Source organism: Mustela putorius, unplaced genomic scaffold (genome assembly GCF_011764305.1).
Source record: "Mustela putorius furo isolate JIRA1106 unplaced genomic scaffold, ASM1176430v1.1 tig00003972_pilon_pilon_pilon, whole genome shotgun sequence".
In the NCBI taxonomy this organism is placed as follows: domain Eukaryota; kingdom Metazoa; phylum Chordata; class Mammalia; order Carnivora; family Mustelidae; genus Mustela; species Mustela putorius.
Genome location: NW_025422115.1, coordinates 14,705,054 through 14,729,267, shown reverse-complemented (window position 1 = coordinate 14,729,267; position 24,214 = coordinate 14,705,054). Strand labels below are relative to the sequence as shown.

General features: G+C 39.8%; 1 protein-coding gene and 1 pseudogene across 3 annotated transcripts in view; one reads left to right on the top strand and one right to left on the bottom strand.

Annotated features, from left to right (window-relative positions):
• Positions 1–23,917, bottom strand: part of NIPA1 (NIPA magnesium transporter 1) — a 72,228-nt gene extending 48,311 nt beyond the window's left edge. For all 3 annotated transcript variants that reach the window (XM_045070569.1, XM_045070571.1, XM_045070570.1), the window contains exon 1: positions 23,590–23,917. In XM_045070569.1, the coding sequence (XP_044926504.1) occupies positions 23,590–23,884 (295 nt within the window). In that variant the 5' untranslated portion in view covers positions 23,885–23,917. The remainder of the gene's footprint in view (positions 1–23,589) is intronic.
• On the top strand, positions 4,944–5,054 carry LOC123389434 (annotated as a pseudogene).
• Positions 23,918–24,214: the final 297 nt, after the last annotated feature.

Below are 24,214 nucleotides of genomic sequence, written 5' to 3'. Positions count from 1 at the left end.
GTTTTCCATCATTTTATGTTCCATATCACTGATTGGCTCCACTGATCCATTCATCCTCATTTTTATGGCCTCCACTTGGGATTGCCTCCATGAAACAGCATTTTTAATTTCGGTCTGATTTTAGTTCTTTTACATCTACAGAAGGGATTTTCTTGGTCCTCTATGTGTTTCTCAAGCCCAGCTAGTATCTTTATAATCATTGTTTTAAATTCTAGTTCAGAGGGGTGTCAAGTGGCTCACTCAGTTAAGTGTCTGCTTTCAGCTCAGATCATAATCCTAGAGTCCTGGGATTGAGCCCCACATTGGGCTCCCCCTACTTCTCCCTTTCTCACTCCCCCTGCTTGTGCTCTCTCTTTCTCTGTCAGATAAATAAAATCTTTAAAAATAAATAAATTCTTGGGGAGCCTGGGTGGCTCAGTGGGTTAAAGCCTCTCTGCCTTCAGCTCAGGTCATGATCCCAGGGTCCTGGGATTGAGTCCCGCATCAGGCTCTCTGCTCAGCAAGGAGCCTGCTTCCTCCTCTTTCTCTGCCTGCCCCTCCATCTACTTGAGATCTCTATCAAATAAATAAATAAAATCATTTAAAAAAATTTTAAAAACAAAAATAAATTCTAGTACAGACATCTTACTTACATCCGTATTGATTAAGTCCCTGCTAGTGTGTACTACCTCCTGTTTTTTGGGGTAAGCTTCCCCATCTCCTCATTTTTTTCCAGAAAAGAAAAGAAGAGAGAAAAAGAAAACAATAACAACAATAACCAAAAAAACCTAGCTCTTAGGTGTGTTTTGGTCTGCTTGTTAAAAGAAACTAGATCCTAAAATAAGAAAAATATATACATTACAATGAAAGGAAACAAAAAAATTAAAAAATATGTAAAGTATATATAAAAATAAAAATTAAAAAGAGTAAAAAAAGAATTGAGAAAGTAAGAAAATAACTAAAAGAATAAAGAATAAAAACACAAAGAATGCTATATACTGTTTCCCACAAGAGCTGAAGGTATGCAGCATTCTATGATCAGTAAAATGGGCGAGAACAAGTTGTTTGCGCTGGTTTTCTGGGGGATGGGTCTGTTGCACTTGCAAAAGACCTGCCCTAGTAAAAATGCTTTTCCAGGGCATAGGGAGGCAGGGCTCGTTGTAAGCAGCTTCAGACTCTACTAGGTGGCACTGTTTTGCTCCCTGAAGGCTTTCAGCACCTCTCTCTAGCCCCAGAGCTGAAAATTCACACACACACCCTCCCCACCACTCTTCAGTGAGCTCTCAGAGAAAAACAATCAATCACTCTGTCTCTGCTGTTACCATCAGAACTCTGTACTTATCCAGCCTGTGATCCAGCGTTTTTATCTCAGACATGTCACTGAGTTTCAAAACTCCAAATTTTAAGGATTCCCACAGCACAGACCTGCACCTTTCCTCCCGGGGGAGGGAGAGCCTCTCTACACTTCTGCCCTTTGCTGGACCACTCCCAGAAAATAGTCCTATGACTGCATAGCAGTTTGCAGTTTATGTCAACACAGAGCATAAAGTCAGCACATAGACACACTGTTCTCAGCCAGTTTCTAAGCTCCTATACCTGGGAACTCTGTTAAACTCGGGCACCACCTGTTCTTCTTGTAACCCCCAGGATCCTGAGGTTACAACATCATACCTGGGATTCCACCCCACTTACCACCTAAACACCTTTAAGCCAGGCACGTACCCCAGTATAGCAGACTTCTAAAAGTTCCAACCTTACACTCTGCTGTTTACAATACTTTGTATAGCCTCCTTAAACAGGCTCTCTCCCCACTGACATATCCTAAGCTATCACACGTATCACACTGGATTCAAGTCTCTGCACCTCTTACCTTCCAAACAGTGGTTGCTTTTCTACTTGTAGACTTTCAGCACATGTTTTCTCAGATCTCTAATTGATTTCTTGGTTGTTCAGAAATATCTGGTAACTATCTGTTTGTATTTGAGGAATGAGACAAACTTAAAAGTCCCCTACTCTTCTGCCATCTTAACTCCTCTGTTGTGTTTCTATACACTAATAATAAACTAGCAGAAAGAGAAATTAAGGAAACAATCCCTTTTACAGCTACATCATAAAGTATAAAATATCTAAGAATAAATTTAACCAAGGAGGTGAAGAAAACTATAAGACACTGCTGAAAACTATGACACTGCTGAAAGATATTAAAGATGACACATACAAATAGAAGACATACCCTGCTCATGGACTGGAATAATTAATAGTTAAAATGTGCATACTCAAAACAATCTATAGATTCAATATAATCTCAATCAAAAATATTAATGGCGGGGTGCCTGGGTGGCTCAGTGGGTTAAAGCCTCTGCCTTCGGCTCAGGTCATGATCCCAGAGTCCTGGGATTGAGCCCCTGCATCAGGCTCTCTGTTCAGCAGGGAGCCTGCTTCCTCCTCTCTCTCTGCTTGCCTCTCTGCCTACTTGTGTCTGTCAAATAAATAAATAAAATCTTTTAAAAATATATATTAATGGCATTTTTCACTGAAATATTACAAAGAATCTTAAAATTTTTATGGAACCACAAAAGACCCCCAAAGAGCCAAAGTGTTCTTCAGAAAGAGCAAAACTGGAGGTATCATGTTCCCTGATTTCAAACTATACTTCAAAGCTATAGCAATCAAAATAGACAGTACTGGTGTGCAGGCACACACACGCACATGCATGCACGCACACACACACACACACAGATCAAAAGAATACAGAGAAAGTTATAAACCCATGCTTGCATAGTCAATCTATAACATAAAAGACAAGAGTATACAATGGAGAAAATAACTGATATTCAGAAAAATGGTCAGCTACATGTAGAAGAATGTAACTAGACCACTTTTTTATACCATATACAGAAGTTAATTCAAAATGGGTTAAACACCGAAATGTAAGACCTGAAATCGTAAAATTCCTAAAAGAAAAAATATGCAGTAATTTTGTGGACATAAGGCTCCACACCATTTTTCTGGATACATCTCCTCAGGCAAGGGAAACATAAGAAAAAAACAAACTACTGGGACTATATCAAACTAAAAATCTTCTGTACAGCAAACAATCAACAAAACAAAGAGGCACCATGATGACTGGGATATTTACAAATGAAATACCTGATAAGGGATTAACATCTAAAATATATATATAAAGAACTCACACAACTCAACACCAAAAAACTCCAAACAATCTGATTAAAAAATGCACAGAGGACCTGAAATAGATATATCTCCAAAGACATACAGATGGCCAACAGATACATGAAAAGATGCTCAACATCAATAGTCATCAAGAAAATGCAAATCTAAACCACAGTGAGATATCATCTCACATTTGTCAGAATAGCTATTAATAAAAAGACCAGAAATGACAAGTGTCAATAAAGATACAGATATAGGGAACCCTCATGCACTGCTGGTGGGAATGTAAACTTGTATAGCCACTAGGAAAAACTGTATGAAGCTTCCTCAAAAAATTAAAAATAGAACTACCATGTGATTCAATAACTCCACTCTAGGTATTTACCTAAAGAAAACAAAAATACTAATTTCAAAAGCTATATACACCCATGTTTACTGCAGCATTATTTACCATAGCCAAACTATGGAAGCAACTAAAGTGCCCACTGACAGATGAGTGGATGAAAATGTGGGGTGTGGGGGGGAATGTAGATAGATATAGACACAGATACATAGATATATACCTACAGTAGAATACTACTCAGCCATAAGAATGAAATCTTGCCATTTGTGACAACATGGATAGACTAGAAGGTATTATGCCAAATGAAGTCAGACAAAAAAGACAAATATAGTGTGATCTCACATGTGGAATCTAGAAAACAAAACAAATGAACAAAGAAAACAAAATAGAAGCAGATTCATAAAAAGAACTACTGCCAGAGAGAAGAAGTGTGAGGAGATGGGCAAAACAGGTGAAGAGGATTAAGAAGTCTAAACTTGGGGCGCCTGGGTGGCTCAGTGGATTAAGCCGCTGCCTTCGGCTCAGGTCATGATCTCAGTGTCCTGGGATCGAGCCCCGCATCGGGCTCTTTGCTCAGCGGGAGCCTGCTTCTCTCTCTCTCTCTCTGCCTGACTCTCCGCCTATTTGTGATCTCTCTCTCTCTGTCAAATAAATAAATAAAATCTAAAAAAAAAAAAAAAAAAATCTAAACTTCCAGTTATAAAATAAGTTATGGGAATATAAAGAACAGCACAGAAAACATAGTCAGTTATACTTTAATAACTGTATGGTGACAGATGGTAACTAGACTCGTCATGACATTTTGTAATGTATGTCAATATCAAATCACTACGTTGTACAGCTGAAACTAATATGTTGAATGTCATCTTCAATAAAATACTTCAATAACAAAAATATATATAGTGAAAAATGACTAAAGGAATTAAAAAACATTAGGAAATTTCATTTTATGCAAATAAAATAATGAGTATATAAACAGAAAGTACGAGACAAATACAACAGAGAAAATGGCATACATAAATCCAACTATAATAATTAAAATACTAAAATCAGTTAGTTTATAGTGTCATCAAAGTCTTCTATTCCTTGTTGATCTTCTGCCTAGTTTTTCTATAAGATTTTTTAAAACAAATTTTTTAAATAGGGTACTGATTCTTCCAACTATTATTATTTAATTTCCTATTTCTTTATTATGTTAGTTTTGTTTAATGTACTTTGAGACTGTTGTTAGGCACATATTGATTTATAATTGTTACATCATCCTGATAGACCATTTCATTGTTATAAAATGTCCTTTGTTTCTGATAACAATTTTTGTCTTAAAAATCTATTTTGTTTCACATTAGTATAATGTGTATAACCCCAGTTCTATACTATAATATTAGTATAATTAGTATAACCCCAGTTCTCTTTTGTGTGTAAGTAAATATTCTTATTCAATAATTTTTTCACTTCTTGGCGTTTTGGCTAAGATCAAGTATAGCAGCTGTTCTTATCAGTTTAATATCTTATTCATTAATTCAAATAATTATAAATATATTATCATTCTATAACATCTTGAAGTTCATTTTTATGGCAGATGCACACAATCATGTACTCAACAACTTTTTAAAGTTCTGTATATGATATAAAAAGATTTTAGGATCTTAAATTCTAAGAATCACAAATAATCTTTCCTAGTGAGGTACACAGAACGTTGGGGGAAGGGAACACCAATTGCTTTTATTGTAATGGTTATAGTTTGGTCATCAGTGCTTATGAAGCCAGTGACTGCTGCCACAGCAGTAGCTGGAGTGTGAGTGACCATCCTGAAGTGAAAACTGGTCCAAGGATGCCAGTGGCCAGTGGCCAATGCAATGGGAACCATGGGCTCTCCTATTTCATTGTTACATTTCCCAGCACCACTGACCACCATACAGCACATGCATTTGGAGGTTTGAAAAAAAATATGTTACTAAAATGGAGAGACACCTGGGATACCAGGTACTAAGAGATGGGAAAATGACAAGCTTCTGGTCACCCTTTTGTCAAAAGGTACAAATCAGCTCCAAATCTTTCAGTCCTTCCATTCACACACTCCAGGAAGAGCTTGTATTTGCTGAAATCTAAAAGCTGTTTAGATCACCTCACATTTTAAGCCATTAGGCAAAATTTTTCAACTTCTATGAATACTTAACTAAGTCAGATTTTTTATCTGGATACCTGTCCCACCACCCCTTGCTACAGACCAATGTGAAGCTCCTCCAGGTTGTCCCCAAAGGCCTCAAACCAGTAGCATCCCTTGTGCTCTGCCCTGAAGGAGGTCCATTGCTCTGCTTACCTATCCACCTGTGCACAGCCTCCTCACTGAGCTGGCTGCCTCAGGTTTCTTCCTACTTCTGCAGCCGTGAGTTCCTGGGTGCTTGCATTCCATAATACCCTTCAGCCCATCATAGATATTTTTCTCTTGTGTTCTAATCTCAGTTGGTCTCTACAGCTCCATCTTCAAACATCACTGTACCTAAAGATCCTAAAGTCACTCACCTGATAACCTCAGAAGGCACTCATTCAAGCCTATACCCACACTCCTCTTCCCAGCTGATGCCCAAGACACCTCAAAAGTCATCTGGACTCCGCAAGAACAGAGAGCCACAGAATTGTAGGACACTGAAGATTTTCTGTTTGTCTGTTTGATTACACTTATGGGTCCTCTACCTTCCACTCCGATGTATGGGCTGCAGAGGTACCAATACCTAAGTTGTACAGGTTTTTGTCTCACATTGGAAAACGTGGGTGCTAACTGGGGGTTGAATGGCAGTTTATAACAGTTGAAGGATAAAACAAAGAAATATTGTGCAAATACAAAAGAGACTTGTCAGGATGATAACATCAATTGGCAGGGACACTGTCCAACCATGGACTTATGGCTTCTAAAACCTTCCATTTAGTTATGTAAGTGCATCAGAAATATCCTTAAGATATGATTCTCTAGCATAAAAATACAGATAGCCATCTAGTTTATTTACCTTCTGGATTACACTATAGAAAAATTGCTTCAATTCATGTGCTCTTTCAGCAACAAATAGAAGTTGCTGCAAACAGCAAAACTAGAGTCCATCACTATGTCCTTTACTAATGAAGTTACACCTTGACTTCAAAAAATGTGTAAAAAGAATTCTGTAAAAAGTACTAAGAATAAAGAAACTTTATTTCCAAACACCAACATACCTAGATGAAGGTATGCATTAAAATCAATTTGAGCGGGGCACCTGGGTGGCTAAGTGGTAAAGCCTCTGCCTTCAGCTCAGGTCATGATCCCAGGGGCCTGGGATCGAGCCCCGCATCAGGCTCTCTCACTGCTCGGGAGGGAGTCCGCTTCCCTTCCTCTTTCTCTGCCTGCCTCTCTGCCTACTTGTGATCTCTGTCTGTCAAATAAATAAATAAAGTCTTTAAAAAAAAATCAATTTGAGCACTAGTATTCACTTATACAGGGATTTAGTACTCAAAGTCTTTTTGTACTTTAATGATTAAATATGTAGAATTTATTTTCCTAAAGAAATAGTTTCACAATCTTGAAAAAGAGAAACAAAGTTGTAAGACTTACACTACTTGACTTTAAGATTTACTATAAAACTACAGAATCAAGACTGTGGCGCTCACATAAGGATAGATATATACAAAGAAACAGAACAAACTTCTGAAATAGACCCACACATACAGTCAAATCATAGTGTGAAGCAGCAGTATAACTCAATGGGGAAGTCTCTTTAACAAATGGTGCTGTATCAACTGGATATTGGTAAGGAAAATACTGAACCTTGAATCATGCCTCACCTATACACAAAAGTTAACTCAAGATAGCTTATAGACCTAAAGGTAAAAGCTATGAAATACAGAAGGATGCCACCATGACCCAAGAAGAAACAATGAGTTCTTGGGCAGAAATCAAATCTAAAAGCACCAATGACATAGAAGAAATAAAAAAAAAAAATACAGAGGTTAGAAGATGTTGGCAGAGTAGGACCCTAGGTTCTCCTCATCCCTCAAATACAACTAGATAACTATCCCATCATCCTAAATACCCCCAGAAATCCACCTGAAGCCTGGCAGAACAAACTCCACAACTAAACGTAGAGAAGACGCCACATCGCTGAAGGTAGGAAGTGCAGAGACATGTTTTGGGAGAGAAACCATGGCAACTGTGGTGGAGAGGTAGCCACAGTCATGAGAAGGGTGAGAGACAGGCTAACATATAGGGAAGCCCTCAGGGAAAACACATCCCCATAGCAATCAGCTTGGAAAGCAAGAGGGGCCAAATTTCTTGAATTGTGGCAACCAGCCAGGCTCAAAACCTGGAGTTTTAAAGGTCATCAGACTTGGCTGGGCTAGAGACCAGAGGGCATTCTGCTGGTCTTAGAGAGAAGGCAGGCAATAATCCAGGGACATACAATGTGGAAACAAGCAATCCGAAGAGCGCCTAAGACACACAGTGAGAAGGTCATTCACTCCTCTCAGAGCTCATCCCAGAAAGACAGTGTCCACAGAGAGAGATCCCTCCAAAAACAAAGGAACAGGCTGGTGCCATATCCCTCCCCTGCCTCTCATAAGCACAGGGTCACCTGCAGGTACCAGCACAGCACTGAAATTACCTAACTTGCTTACACCAAGCCTCACCCCCACATACACACTCTGGTGGAACGACCCCTCTCGGCCACCCCTGCCTTAGTCCCAGCACATCAGGCCCCCACCCTCAGAAGACCAGCACAAACCCCTGTTCACACTGTGCCTCCTCAACATTGGAGGTTTTGCAGAGCCTTGGTTTAGGTGGTAGTGGTGACAGGTCTCCTTTCACAAACAGACCAGAGCCAACCTCCCACAACAGACAAAGACAACCTCTGCAAATGACTGGCCTGAACAATAAAGCAGCTAGGACAAAATAGCAGAACATATGCAGCACACACTGGAGATACTCTCTGAAGTGCCAGGCCCTGGGCAACAGAGGACACAATACTCCAGGGCACTACATGGCCTAGTCTTCATAAGATCATTACTCTCTAGACCAAGAGATGCACAGAGACTGACAAAATGAGAAGACAGAGAAATTTATCCCAAATAAAAGAACAGGACAAGTCATGGCCAGAGATCTAGTAAAACAGATATAAGTAGCCTGATAAGAGAATTTAAAATAACCGTCATAAGGATATTCACTGGACTTGAGCAAAGAGTGGAAGACATGAGTGAGACCCTTAACACAGAAATAAGGCATAACATAGCTATCTATGAAATAAGTGAGTTGGAGAAAGACAAATCCCTATATGTGCTCAAGGATATGTGGAATTTAAGAAAAAAAAAAAAAGATAAACATATTGGAAGGGGGAAGAAAAAAGGGAAAGAGGAAAGAGGAAAAGAAGCCATAAGTGACTCTTAATGACACGGAACAAACTTCAGGTTGATGGAGAGAGGTGGGGGATGGGCTAGAGAGAATACTTGCTGTGATGACCACTGGGTGTTGTATATAAGTGATGAGACACTGAATTCTCTCCAGAAACCAATATTGCACTATATGTTATCTAACAAAATTTAAATTGAAAAAATATAACATAGTAGAGATAAAGGGCTCAATAAACGAAATAAGAAACAAGCTTAATGGAATGAATTAGTGATCTAGGAGACAGAATAATGGAAAGTAATCAAGATGAAAAAAGAAAAAAGAATTAAGTAAAACGAGGCTAGACTTAGGGAACTCAGTGACTCCATCAAACACTAAGATTTGTATTATGTCAGTGCCAGAAGCAGAGAGTAAAACGGGAGCAGAAAATGTAATTGGAAGAAATAATGGCTGAAAACTTTCCTAACCTGGGGAAGGAAACAGATAGCCAGATTCAGGAGGCACAGAGTAACACCTACAAAATCAACAAAAGATCCACACCAAGACATATCGTAATTAAGATCCACACCAAGACATATTGTAATTAAACTGGTAAAATATAGTGGGGGATAAAATATTTTAAGTGTAAAACAAAAGACAGTAACTTACATGGGAAAACCTGTAATGCTAGCAGGAGATTTTTCAGCAAAAACCCCACAAGTCAAAAGGGAGTGGCGTAATATAGTCAAAGTAATGAATGGGGAAAATCTGCAACCAAGAATATTCTTTTATTTTTTTAAAGATTTTATTTATTTATTTATTTGATAGACAGAGATCACAATTAGGCAGAGAGGCAGGCAGAGAGAGAGAGGGGAAAAGCAGGCTCCCCGCCAAGCAGAAAGCCCGACATGGGGCTCGATCCCAGGACCCCGGGACCATGACGCGAGCCGAAGGCAGAGGCTTCAACCCACTGAGCCACCCAGGCACCCCTGCAACCAAGAATATTCTAACCAGAAAGGCTATCATTCACAATAGAGGAGGGATAAAGATTTCCCCATACACACAAAAACTAAAGGAGTTTGTGATCATTAAACTAGCTCTGCAAGATATATTAAAGGGGACTCTGAGTGGAAAGGAGAGACCAAAAGTAACAGTATAGAGATAAAAAACACAAAAGCAGTAAAAAATGAATGTTTCTGTAAAAAGCCAGTCAAGGAACTCACAAAAAAATATACAAAATATAACAACATATAGCTAAACTGTGGGAGGAGAAGAGTAAAGAATGGATTCAAACTTAACCATCAACTCAATATACACTGCTATAACCATAAAAGGAGATTTTATATATATATATGTATATATACATATATATCATAATATATCAAAACCATTAATAAACATGGAAAAAATAAAGAGAAAGAAAATGTATCACTAAAGAAAATCAGCAAACTTTAAAAAAGAAAAAGAAGAGATCAGAGAAATTCTTCAGAAACAACCACAAAACAAATAATAAAATAATAATAAATACATATCTATCAATAATTACTTTGAATGTAAATGAACTAAATGCTTCAATCAAAGACACAGTGTGGTATAATGCATAAAAACAAGACCGCTCTATAAGGGAGAGCAACTCATTTCAGATGTAGACACCTGAAGATGGAAAGTGAGGGAATGGAAAAACATCTGTCATGCAAATAGATGTCAAAAGAAAGTGTGCAAGAATACTTATATTGGACGAAATAGACTAAAACAAAGGCTGTAACAAGAGACAAGGAAAGACACTATATAACACTAAAGAAGGCAATCCAACAAAAATATACAACAATTGTAAATATTTATGCACCCCACATGACAGCACCCAAATATATAAAACAGTTAATAACAAACATAATGGAACTAATTGATACTAATTGATACAATAGTAGGGGATGTTAACATCCCACTTACATCAATAGATCATCTAAAGAGAAAATCAAGGAAAAAATGGTGTGAATGACATACTGGAAGGTTTGGATTTAATAGGTATATTCAGAATACTGCATCCTAGAACAGCAGAATACACATTCTTTTCAAGTGCATATGGAATATTCTCCATAATAAATCGCATATTAGCCAACAAAACAAACTGCAACAAATTCAAGAAGACCAAAATCCTACTATGCATCTTTTCTGACCACAATGCTACGAAACCAGAAGTCAACAACAAGAAAAAATTTGGAAACACCTAAGATACACAGAGGTTAAGTAACATGCTATGAAACAATGAAAGGGTCAGCCAGGAAATCAAAGAAGAAACTAAAAAGTATGTGGAAACAAATGAAAACGAAAACGAAAACCCAACAATCCAAAACCTTTGAGATGCAGCAAGCAGTTCTAACAGGGAAAGTTTATAGCAATACAGGCCTATCTTAAGGAGCAAGAAAAATCCCAAAAACAAAAAAAAAATACAACCTACCCTTTCTAGCACCTAGGGAAGTTAGAAAAAGAATGACAAACATACCCAAAACCAGAAGGAAGGAAATAATAAAGATCAGAACAGAAATAAATGATATAGAAAATAAAACTAAAAAACAAACAAACAAACAAAAAAATAGAACTGATCGATGAAACCAAATCAATGAAAACAACAGACACAGATGACTGAGCTGGTTCTTTGCTAAAAAAAATTAATACAATTGATAAACTTCTAGCTAGACTTATTTAAAAAAAAGACTAAAAAAAACAAAAATTACAGATGAGAGAAGAGAAATAACAACCAACATATAGAAATACAAACAATCATAAGCCACCCTTGGGTGGCTCAGTGGGTTAAGCCTCTGCCTTCACCAGAGTTCATGATCTCAAGGGTCCTAGGTCTGAACTCTCTGCTCAGCAGGGAGCCTGCTTCCCCCCAACCACCACCTGACTCTCTGCCTACTTGTGATCTCTGTCTGTCAAATAAATAAGTAAAAATAAAATAAAATAAAATAAAAATAAATAAATATATAAATAAATAAAAATTAAAAAAAGAAGAAAATATTATGAAAAACTATATGTGACTACCTAGAAGAAAACGATAAATTCCTAGGAACATATAAACTACCAAAACTGCAACAAGAAGAAACAGAAAATTTGAACCAACTGATAACCAAGAAAGAAAGTGAACTACTAATCAACAATCTCCCAACAAACAAAAGCACAGGGCCAGATGTCTTCACAAATAAAATCTACCAAGAATTAAAGAGGAGTTAATACCAATTCTTCTCAAACTGTTCCAAAAAAGGAAAAGGAAAGAAAACTTTCAAATTCATTATATGAGGCCAGCATTACCTTGAGACCAACACAGGACAAAAATAACACTGAAAAAGAGAAGTACAGGGGCGCCTGGGTGGCTCAGTGGGTTAAAGCCTCTGCCTTCAGCTCAGGTCATGATCTCAGGGTTCTGGGATCAAGCCCGGCATCAGGGATCTCTTCTCAGCAGGTAACCTACTTCCCCCTCTCTCTCTGCCTGCCTCTCTGCCTACTTGTGGTCTCTCTCTCTGTCAAATGAACAAATAAAATCTTTAAAAAAAAATTAAAAAATAAGAATAAATTAAAAAAAAAAAAGATAAGTACAGGCTAATATTCCTGATGAGCATGGATGCAAAAATCCTCAACAAAACAATAGCAAACCCAATCCAACAATACATTAAAAAAATTACTCAACACAATCGGTGAGATTTATTCCTGTGTTGTAAGGGTGGTTCAATATTCCGAAATCAAAGTGATACACCACATTAATAAAAGAAAGGATATGATCCTTTCAATAGATATAGAAAAAGCATTTGACAAAGTACAACATCCATCCATAATAAATACCTACAACAAAGTAGGGATACAGGGAACATACCTCAATATAATAAAGGCCATCTATGGATCAACAGATGAATGGATAAAGAGGATGTGGTATGTATATATGTAATGGATTATTATTTAGCCATTAAAAGGAATTAAATCTTGCCATTTGCAAGGACATGAATAGAGCCAGAAATTGTAAGTGAAATAAGTCAGTCAGAAAAAGACAATTACCACATGATTTCATTCATATGTGGAACATAAGAAACAAAACAAACAAGCAAAGTGGGGGGTGGGAGGGTGCAGAAGCAAGTGAGACAAACCAAGAAAAGGACTCTTAATTACAGAGATCAAACTGATGGTTACTAGAGGGGAATAGGGTAGGCATAGGTTAAACAGGGGTTGGGGATTAAGTACTTACCACTTGTGATGAGTACCAGGTGATTTTTGGAATTGCTGAATCTCTATATTGTATATCCGAAAGTAATATAACACTGTATGTTAACTAACTAGAATTTTTTTAAAAAATTTTTTTTAAAGTTACACTTTATTAACACTTAAATTTTCTGTTCTTCCAAATGCACCATTAAGAAAATGAAAGGCAAACCACAGAAAAAGATTTTCAATTCCTAAACCTGACAAAGGACTTGTATCCAGAATATATATATGTACACATACATATATATGGTGCGTGTGTATATACACAAACAATAAATAATAAAAAGATATAATCCAATAAAACATAGGCAAAACTCCTTAAAAGACACCTCACTAAAGAGCATATACAAATGGCCAATAAACTCATGAAAAGATACTCAATATTGGGGCACCTGGATGGTGCAGTTGGTTAAGCAACCCACTCTTGTTTTTGTTTCAAGTCGTGATCTCAGGGCTGTGGGATCAAGCCCCATGTCAGGGTCCACGCTGAGCGTGTTATCTGCTTGAGATTCTCTCTCCCTCTGCCCCTCTAGCTTGTGTGCACACACACGTTCAATTTTTCTCTCTCTCTCTCTCTCTAATAAATCTTTGAAAAAAAGACACTCAATATCATATGGTATCAGGGAAATGCAAATTGAAAGTCATGAGATTCCACTATACACTCACCAGAAAGGCTCAAGTTAAACAGGTGAGGACACAAAATGTTGAAGAGAATGTGGAACACCTGAAACCCTCATACACTGCTAACGAGAACATAAAATGGTACAATTATACTGGGGAAATGCTTAGTAGTTTCTTAAAATTTAATTAAATACCTACTCCAAGGTACACTATTACTCCAAGGCACTTACGGGAAAGAAATGAAAACATTTTGCTTTAAAAAGAATTATGTAAGAATTGTCATTGCAGCTTTATTCAAATAGTAAATATTTGGAAACAACCAAAATGTTCATCACAGGAAAATGAATAAACAAATTATGGTATATTCAAACAATGGTACACTATTAAGCAATATAAGAAATGTACTATTGATAAACACATCATGATGAATCTTCAAACTATGCTGAACCAAAAAAAAGAAAAAAAGTAGATGTAAGAAAATACATACTGTATGAATCCACTTATACGAAGTTCAAGAATAAGCAAAACTAATTCACTCTATGCAGGTAGGTATCAGAAGAGTGGGGAGGATAGAATGAAAAAGGACATGAGGGAACGTTCTAGTGTTATGGCAATAATCATTACTGAGGTGTTGGTTACACAAGTATATTTGTCAACACTCATCAAACTGTACCCTTATGATCTGTGCAGTTTACTCTATGTAATTATACTCCAATATTTTTAAAAATAGTTTATAAACAATACTTAAACTTCTAGGTTGTCCCACACAATGTTGACTATAATGCATTAACTTCTGTGATAAAGATTCTGTTTCTTCAGAAAATGCACTCTGTGTTTCCAAAGGAGAATTAATGTGGTATATATCAACACATTCTCCTTTCTCATCCTACTCCCTCCAGGAAGCTCACTGCAATAGTTGTAATCTATTTCCTTGCTCTGCCCATCTATTAAGTATTTACTAGAACCATCAGGTACACAGTCCTTAGTGAATACCAGACTTAAAAGGATTCCCAAGGCATGGTTTCTACCCTTAAAGAGCATGCACTTTCTCCTTGCCATAACTGCAGAGCTTTCTCTCCCAGTTTTTTCCTCACACAGATGGAGGCTGCCCCCGACACACCTTGAGGGCAGAGAAGCCAAGGTAGTTGATTCCTGCATTCATGAAGGTAGATGTCAGATATTTATACTTGTACTAGTGTGCTCTACTGATGTGAACAGAACAATCTAGGATAATGAGCTCTCAGTCATGACTACTAGAATGGAACTATAACAGAGATAAGCCAAAATTGTGGAAAATGAAATTTGGGCATACATGTTTATATTTCTACATTTCTATATTTATATATTTATATATATATTCTATATTTATATAGAAATATAATTTATATATTTCTATATTTCTATATTTTTCTATAGAAAATATTTATATATTTCTATATATATAAATATATATATATATTTCTATATATTTCTATATTTAAACATGAGCATTCCTCTCAAGCACTGCCAGTGGGAATGGAATAGATATCATGTATTTTTTTCATGGAAATTAATTTAGCTTATAAGAACATCACATTCAAAATTCTATTGCAAGGGAGCTACCCAAAGGAACTAACCCACAAAGATTTAGATGTAAGGATATTCAATATAACATATTACACAAACAAAGAAAGTAGAAACACCCATGTCCTACAAAAGGAGAATGGTAACATTTATACAGCCACTGAATATTTTTTCAAAGAATATTTAACAACATGGGATGAGTTTACGACAGATGGAGCATAACCACAAGATATAAAGTGACACACAGAGCACAAACTCATGTATGTTCTGTCTCATTTTTAAAAGTACATGTGATGGTGTCTGTTGGAGGGTATTAAGGAGGGCATGTATTGCATGGAGCACTGGGTGTGGTGCATAAACAATGAATCTTGGAACACTGAAAAAATAAAATTAAATTTTAAAAAAAGACTACAAAAAAAGTACATTTGATGGACATTAAGGAGGACACATAATATGATGAGCAATGGGTGTTATACACAACTGATGAATTACTGAAGACTACATTTGAAACTAATTATGTACTAAATGTTGTCTAATTGAATTTAAATTTTTTAAAAAGTACATGAAGAGATGTACTACCTAAGAGCAATATATGGGCCAAAACTGGATCTTGATTCTAAAGATAAAGTGAGGGAAAACTTGAGATAATCACAGAATATTAAACACTGACCATGACAGTATTAAGCAAAGATTGTTAAATTTTAAGTGCAATAAATATATTATGTTTTTATTTAAGAAAGAGATACTTATTGAAATATCTAGATGAAATAGTATTCCACCTGAAATTTGGGTAAAAAATTCTACTGGGGTGGGGGTGAGGGGATGGCCCTTGAGGTGTAGATCAAATAAGAATGGCCAAACTGATGACTGTTGAAGCTGAGTGTTAGGTACCCTTGGGGTCTACTACACTATTTTTTCTATGTATGTGTTTGATATTTTCCAAAATAAAAAATGGGGTTTTTTGAGATTTTAAGGGTACATATATTTTTGGAATATCTGATGGGTGGTGTTTATTACTCTATACCCTAAATCAGTGTTAGATATATTTTGTATGTTGAAATTTTTCATTAAAATTCTATTTTGAGGGCGCCTGGGTGGCTCAGTGGGTTAAGCCGCTGCCTTCGGCTCAGGTCGTGATCTCAGGGTCCTGGGATCGAGTACCACATCGGGCTCTCTGCTCAGCAGGGAGCCTGCTTCCTCCTCTCTCTCTCTGCCTACTTGTGATCTCTCTCTGTGTCGAATAAATAAATATTTTAAAAAATTCTATTTTGAAAGATAATTATTGAAAGTGACTAAGAAGAGGGGCACCTTGGTTGGCTCAGGTTGTTGAGTGTCTGCCTTTGGCTCAGGTAATGATCCCAGGGTTCTGGGATAGAGCCCCACATTGGGATTCTTGCTCAGAGAGGAGCCTGCTTCTCTCTCTCCCTGCTGCTCCCTCTGCTTCTGCTCTCTCTCTACCAAATGAATGAATAAAATCTTTAAAGAAAAAAAAAAAAGAAAGAAAGTGACGAGGTATAAGTACACCCTAAATATAACAGCAGTTATCTCAAGTTGAGGAGGTGATACTTTTTATACTCCTATTCATAGTTTTATGTACTTCCCAGATTTTAAACAATTGATCAAAACTCTACAGTCAGGAATAAGATGCTTTTTTAAAAGAACATGACTATGCCCAGGTTCTGGGAATTCATGATACACTCTGCTGAATAATTACATCACCCTAAAGAGCTCTGATTGGGCATGAACAAGCAAGGTAAACCCTCTGCCTGCCTGCTGTCTCCTGGGTCAAGGGCAATGTCTAAATGGGATCAATTCACAGTCACAAGTTCCTGGCACAGAAGTATTAGGTTGTGTGGGCCTAGGGCATGTGAGATTGTGCATATTACTTTTTGAAAAGTGGTACTTTAGTTTGTATTCAAATTCCAATTATACAATGTTGTATGAGGCTCAGGTGTAGAATAGAATAGAACAATAGAACACCTCCATACATCAACTAGTACTCATCACAAGTGAACTGCTTAATCTCCATTAGCTATTTAATGTGAAGAGTAGTCTTTTCTAGTGCCTCGGGGTCAAAAAAAATTTTTTAAGGACTGTTTACTCACTAAGGACTTAATTAAAAGATTAAAATATAAATAACATATTTTATACTATATTTATAAATATTTTTGAGGGAAAAATATACTCTGTCCAACACGAGTCCAATAAGACCAAGGGTATTTTGCTTATATGAAAATAAAAATAAATTATTTTTCTAAGATTTTATTTATTTATTTAAAGAGAGACAGAGAGAAAGGGAGAGAGACCACGAAGCAAAGGGAGGAGCAGAGGGAGAAAGAAAATCCCAAACAGACTCTGTGCTGAGCATCCACTCCAGACTTGATCCCACAACCACGAGAGCATGACCCATGCCAAAATCAAGAGTTGGACACTTAACCAACTGAGCTACCCGGGTGCCCCAAGAATAAATTATTTGCCCTCATATCTTTGGGTATTATCCACACTTATAACTCAGTATCATATTACCAAATAAACTGTGAAGACCCTTAAAAGAAAAGCCTTATCCTCTGCAGGTGAAATTTGTCTGTCTTCCCCCTTACCTTCCCTACAGTGACTGGGGTTAAATAGATGATCTTCATAATCAGCATGAACTGGGTTCAAATCCTGACACCAGCAGTCCCCATATCAGATGCAAGCCTCAACTTTGTCTTCTGTATCACACCTCATTCTCTCATATATTCCCCTCCCACACTGAACCTGGCTAGGCCTTGAGTAAGCTAATAAAATGTGGCAAGACTTCTCAGATCAGGCCACAAATATCTACACAGCTTCCACTATGGTCCTGGAAGTTTGGTCTAGGGGAAACTATCCACTGTGTAAGGGGTCTGACATCTCTGAGATCACCATAGTGTAAGGAAGCCCAAGGTGGCAACATGTGAAGAGAATACATGGAGAGATGGAGGACAGGAGAAAGGAGGAAGGGACAGAAAGAGAGAGGGGGGCTCAGCAAGCTGATGGATACATGAGTCTGGGACACCATGGGTCTTCTGTCAGTCTTCTTTATCTTCTCTTCTTATGGAAACAGTATCAGTTAAACCAGGGACAGGCTGCAGAGCTGCTCTCCTGCTACCTCTCACCATATTCCTTATCCATGCTCTCTCCTCAGGACTAGACAGAGATCAGATAGGTGTAGATGTTCAGATCTAGCGATAACTCTGGCCTCCTTTACTTAGTAGGGGCCACAGATAAATGAGGTTAGATTTAAGTAGACTGAAGAACATGCTGCAATTTTGTCAGGAAATATAAGGTTCAGTTTTACCCTCTTCACTCCACAGTTACTCATGGCCAGTCAGGTCACATTACTGAGTGTCCACCACATGCATCCCAAGTGGACAGGGGCTGTGCCCTGCCTTGACCAGCCAAGATCCAGGGGAACACAGACAAGTAAACAGGCCATCAACCCATGGGTTTCAGGGGCAGAAGAGTGTTGAGGACTAGTGCTAAGGAAGCACAGGGAAGAGACAACTGACCTCATTTGTCAAGATCTGGAGGGTTCACAGAAGCAGTGGACACTAACCACAGACCAAAGAGCTACATGAAGACAACATGTGCTTGTCTTGTCTTTGGGTGTAGAGGCACATGTGCCTAAGTGTGTCTCTGAAGATGGCTGAAGAGGCAAGGAGAAAGCACACATATATACCATAGCCTGGGAAAATGCACCCTTTAGAAATGAGGTATAGAAGGCTTGGGGTAACAGGTGGAACACCTGAATTACCAGTTTCCACTCTCACAAGACAACTCACTCAACTTCTGAGTGTCTTAACAGTGTTACTATACCTCTAGGCTGTACTCCTCAGCAAGGAGACTTTGAAATCTGAAATGGATTTTTTCATTATGGTAAAATATATGTAACATAAAATTTACCATTTTAAAACATTTTTTTTAAAGATTTTATTTATTTATTTGACAGAGAGAAATTACGAGTACACTGAGAGGCAGGCAGAGAGAGAGAGAGAGAAGGAAGCAGGCTCCCTGCTGAGCAGAGAGCCCGATGCGGGACTCGATCCCAGGACCCTGAGATCATGACCCGAGCCGAAGGCAGCGGCCTAACCCACTGAGCCACCCAGGTGCCCCAATTTTAAAACATTTTTAAGTATGTGATTCTATGACATTAAGTACAATCACATTGTTGTGCAACCATTACCACCACTGATCTCCCGAACTTTCCTCATCTTCCCAAACAGAAACAATGTACCCATTAAACACTAACTCTCCATTCCCTGCTTCCTGCGGTCCCTGCAACCTCCATCCTACTTTCTGTGTCTGTGAATTTGACTACCTACCTCATATGAGTGAAATCATAAAGTATTTGCCCTTTTCTAACTGGCTTATTTCACACAGCATATTGTCCTCAAGTTTGATCTATGTTGTAGCATGTGTCAGAATTACCATGCTTTTTAAAGCTAAATAACATTCTCTTGAATGTATATACCACAATTTGTTTAGCCGTTCATCTGTCAGTATCTGGATATTTGGGTTGTTTTTACCTTTTGCCTATGCTATATCCTTTTGTTCCCACTATAAACATGGGTGTACAAATATTTCTTCAAGACCCTGCTTCCACTTCTTTTGGATCTATACCCAGAAATAGATTGGTGGATCATATAATAATTCTGTATTTAATTTTTTGAGGACTCTCCATACTGTTTTTCATAGCAATTGCAACATTTTACATTCCCATGAATAGTGCACAAGAGTTCCAACTTCTCCACATCCCCACCTGTATTTGTGATTTTATGTTTTATTTTTACAATAACCATTCTAATGGGTATGAAATGGCATCTCTGGGTTTTTATGAAGATTTTAATTTATTTATTTATTTGACAGAGAACGAAATCACAAGTAGGCAGAGAGGCAGGCAGAGAGAGAGGGAAGCAGACTCCCTGCTGAGCAGAGAGCCTAATGCAGGCCTCGATCCCTGGACCCTGAGATCATAACCTGACCAAAGGCACAGGCTTAACCCACTGAGCCAACCAAGCGCCCGATGAAAGGGATTTTAAAAAGATCAGCTGGTTCATCCTGGTCTAGGGCATTCTAAATACAATAACTTACTATGCAATTCTCCAAAGCCTGCAGCAAATTCAAACACATGACTTTCCCGAGATTGCTTCCACAAAGCCTGTTTGAGGGCAGGATACCACCCTCATGCCATCAGTCTCTTTGGGCATCCTCACCTATGCGCACAGAAATTCTAAAAGTTGTAACTGGCTTTCCACAAGTGCTTTCACACCCAATGATTACCTTGTTTCTCTCACTTAAGTCCTGCTTTAAATGGGTTCTAACACTGTAAACAATCTGTGTGTCCTCTTCTCTCTTCCCATGCAGAGTCCTTCCCAGGAGTCAGGCAGTCCCCAATGAGCTTGTGCTGTGGAGAGTGTTCCTGGACTATCTGCAAACTCCATTCACTGGGAAGGGCCTTTCAAAAGTGTGTGAAAGCCTGTAACAGAGAAAGCCTTGCCCTAAAACCCCCAGTAGAAGGGCTGAGACTAGAACTTACCTCTCCTGAAGTTAAAACTCCAAAGAAATGCTCTCTTGTGGCAATTCGTTTAAAGTTGAAACTTTCAGGGGGCACCTGGGTGGCTCAGTCTGCCTTCGGCGCAGGTCATGATTCCAGGGTCTGGGATGGAGCCCCACCTCTGGCTCTCTGCTCAGTGTGGAGTCTGTTTCTCCCTTTCTCTCTCTCCCTGCTTCTCCTTCTCCCTCTGCCTGCCACTCCCCTACTGTGTACTCTCTCTCACTCTCTCTGTCAAATACAGAAATAAAATTTTTAAAGAAAATAAAGGGGAAATTTTCAGTGAGACAGGTTTTTATAGTATAAGAAACTGACCAGTCTCCTTTAATGCAGGAACTTGACCTCCTAGTCCTTAGCTACCTCTTCATTCCTATCTTCTCCATTTCAGACATTTCATAATGGTCAACTCTGCTGCTTGTTAGCAGAGGTAGGAAAAGATTTTAGGGAGAATAGATTCTAAAACTGCATATCCTCAGTACCTACAGTACCTGGCACATAATAAGAGCTTCATGAATATTTATTGAACAAATCAACACTAAATTTATCAAAACAAATGTATATGTCTGCCTTCCATCACTATGAGCAACCAACCTAACTTGAATCTGTGGCAGTGGGGGTAAGTGGCAAAGTGTGAAATTAGCAAATATCATATTTTCTCTTTTATTCATTTAAAGGCATAGTATGTAGTTATAAATAACAGAATCAGGGGCGCCTGGGTGGCTCAGTGGGTTAAGCCTCTGCCTTCGGCTCAAGTCATGATCCCAGGGTCCTGGGATCGAGTCCCACATCGGGCTCTCTGCTCGGCAGGGAGCCTGCTTCCCTTCCTCTCTCTCTGCCTGCCTCTCTGCCTACTTGTGATCTCTATCAAATAAATAAATAAAAATCTTAAAAAAAAAATAACAGAATCAATCATGGCTGGGTTTTTTTCTGGTTGATTTGTTTTTTATTTTCTTATTCACTAATTCCCTCAAACACATAAGCTGAGCTAAAATAACACTTAAGTTTTACTCAAAAAAAATTTTTTTTAATTAACTAAAGTCTGTATTAAGGTTTCCTTAGATTTTCCCTAATATTGTCATGTGTCCTCAGACTCCTCCTGTGACAGTTTCTCAGACTTTACAACCTCGGCAAAGGACTGGTCAGACATTTTGCAGGCTGTTCCTCAATCCACGTTCGTCTAATGTTTTTCTCATGGTGAGACTGGGGTTGTATGTTTTTGGAAGGACCACCATAGAGGTGGAATTCTCCTCTCACACATCTTACCAGTAGGCACATGTGTTGCTTAGTTTTGAGTCACTGCAAACACTTAACACACACCTGAAGCCAATCAAATTGATACGTGCTCCCTGTGAAGGTACCACTGCCAGATGAGTCTTCACATCTGCATCCTAAGGAAGTCATATTTGCTTTTATTTAGATTTTATGTAAACTTCAGTGTTTTCACTTCAAAGTTTAATTCTTTAAATGAATATCCCTGATTTTACATTGTCCTTTGAGATTACAGGCCCCTTTATATCTTTCCTGAAGGGACTCCTGGCTCACCATTCAGGACACTCAGGGAAAGTTTCACCTATGATCTGGAATCAGAACTATCAAATGCATGACCTGGTGGTGTCGTTTTCCCCCAGAGCACTCTTAACACCATTCTTGTGAAAATACAGCTAACAACCACAAGTTTCTCTGTCCTTCTGGGAGCAGCATTTCTTTTCAGTTTCAAAGCATGCTACATTTTGCATTCAGGAAACTGTCTCAGGCCTCTCTTAAAACAGAGGGACACTGGCAAAGAACTGTGCTACATCTCTCTCACTTTCCACATTACTAAGGAGTGGGGTTTGGTGGTGTATCCACCAGAAGAATACCAACTTGGTCCATTTTTTTGTTTTAAAAAAAAAAAAATCTGCCCTGCGCTTTCTTCACAGTAAAAGATCACTTGTAATCAGATGGCTCAAGTCTAAACTAGAGTGGCTCCATCAAGGACTCCAGGAACAGAAGCTAAAGCAAAGCACAGACCTCTTTCTTGACCCTGAGAGTGAGCGCCTCCTTGGCCCACCGGTCCCGCCCTGGCCTGCCCTAGTGCACAGTACTTATTTGGGCACTGGCGAGGCCACTGCGGGGGGGGGGGGGGCGCGCAAATGAGCGGGTCTTGCTCTCCCCAGTGCACACGAGGCCAGGGCCACAGCCAAGGCTAAAGGGTCGTCTCTCCTTCTGGGCAAGCACTGCCCTTCGACCATTTCGGGAATATGATAAACGGGAAGGTTTCCCTAGCAGCGGGTGGATGCGGGTGACAGGGACACCTGGCTCCAACCGGAGGGCAGGTTGGTCGGCTGCGCGGCTGCAGAAGGAGTGGAAGGGTCTGGGAAGGAAGGAAGAAGTCAGCTAGACAAACCCTATCAGACTGAACAAGGCCTCTCCAGCCGCTAGGGAGGGAGAAAAAGCGTGGGGGACACACAACTACCAGGGCGCGGGCCGCTTTTGGAACTGCGGGTGGGCAAAACACGCCAGCCACTGTTATGCTTCTGGGGCGCAGGGCCGCGACCGTGCCTGCGCGCAGGTGGGCGAGGAGTCTCCAGCCCGCGCAGCGCGCCCCTCCGAGATGCTCCGCCTTCTCCCTGTGCCCGGCCCCAAGCGGCGACCCAAACGCCCCCCAACTTGCGGCCGCTCCCCTTCCCACCGCCCGGCCGCTCTTCCCTCCACCCCCACCCCAACTCAGAGCACAGCCCGCGCGGCCCGCCCTACCTCGCCGCTTGGCGCGCACGATGCCCTTTTTCTGAAGCACGAACGTGGACCCGTTCACCAGGCTCGACACGACGGCCACGCCCAGGCCAAGCGACACGGCGGCGGGGCTCGGGCTGCGCGCCCCCTCCCCGGCCGCCGCCGCTGCCGCCGCTGCAGTCCCCATTCCGCCCGCGCCCGCCCTCCGCGCCTGCGCCTGCGCGCCGCGTGCGCCCGGTCCGGAGGTGGGGGTGGGGGTGTGGACCCGGGGATCCGCTGGCACCGGACAAAGTGGAGGTTGGGGTTGGGATCTGAGCATCTGTGGGGCAGCGACGGAGTGGGGGTGGAGAGATTTCCGAGTTCCGCCGCGGCGTAAAAGAGGAGGAGGGGAACTTGGGCTCCGCGACAAGGTTGCGGTGAGGGGAGCCGGGGCTCGGCTAGTGGGGTGGGAGCCCGGGTTCCGCGGACCCGGAGATGGAGGATGGATCCGGGGCTCCGGGAAGACAGTGGGAGTGGAGAGGAGAGGAGTTGACGGTGAGGAAGGAATTGAGAGAGGGGAGTGAGAGAAGGGGCGGTGTTGAGGAAAGGGAAAGGCGGTAGGAGGGTGGGTGCAGGTAGCGTTCCCAGATTTGGCAAATGAAAACACAGG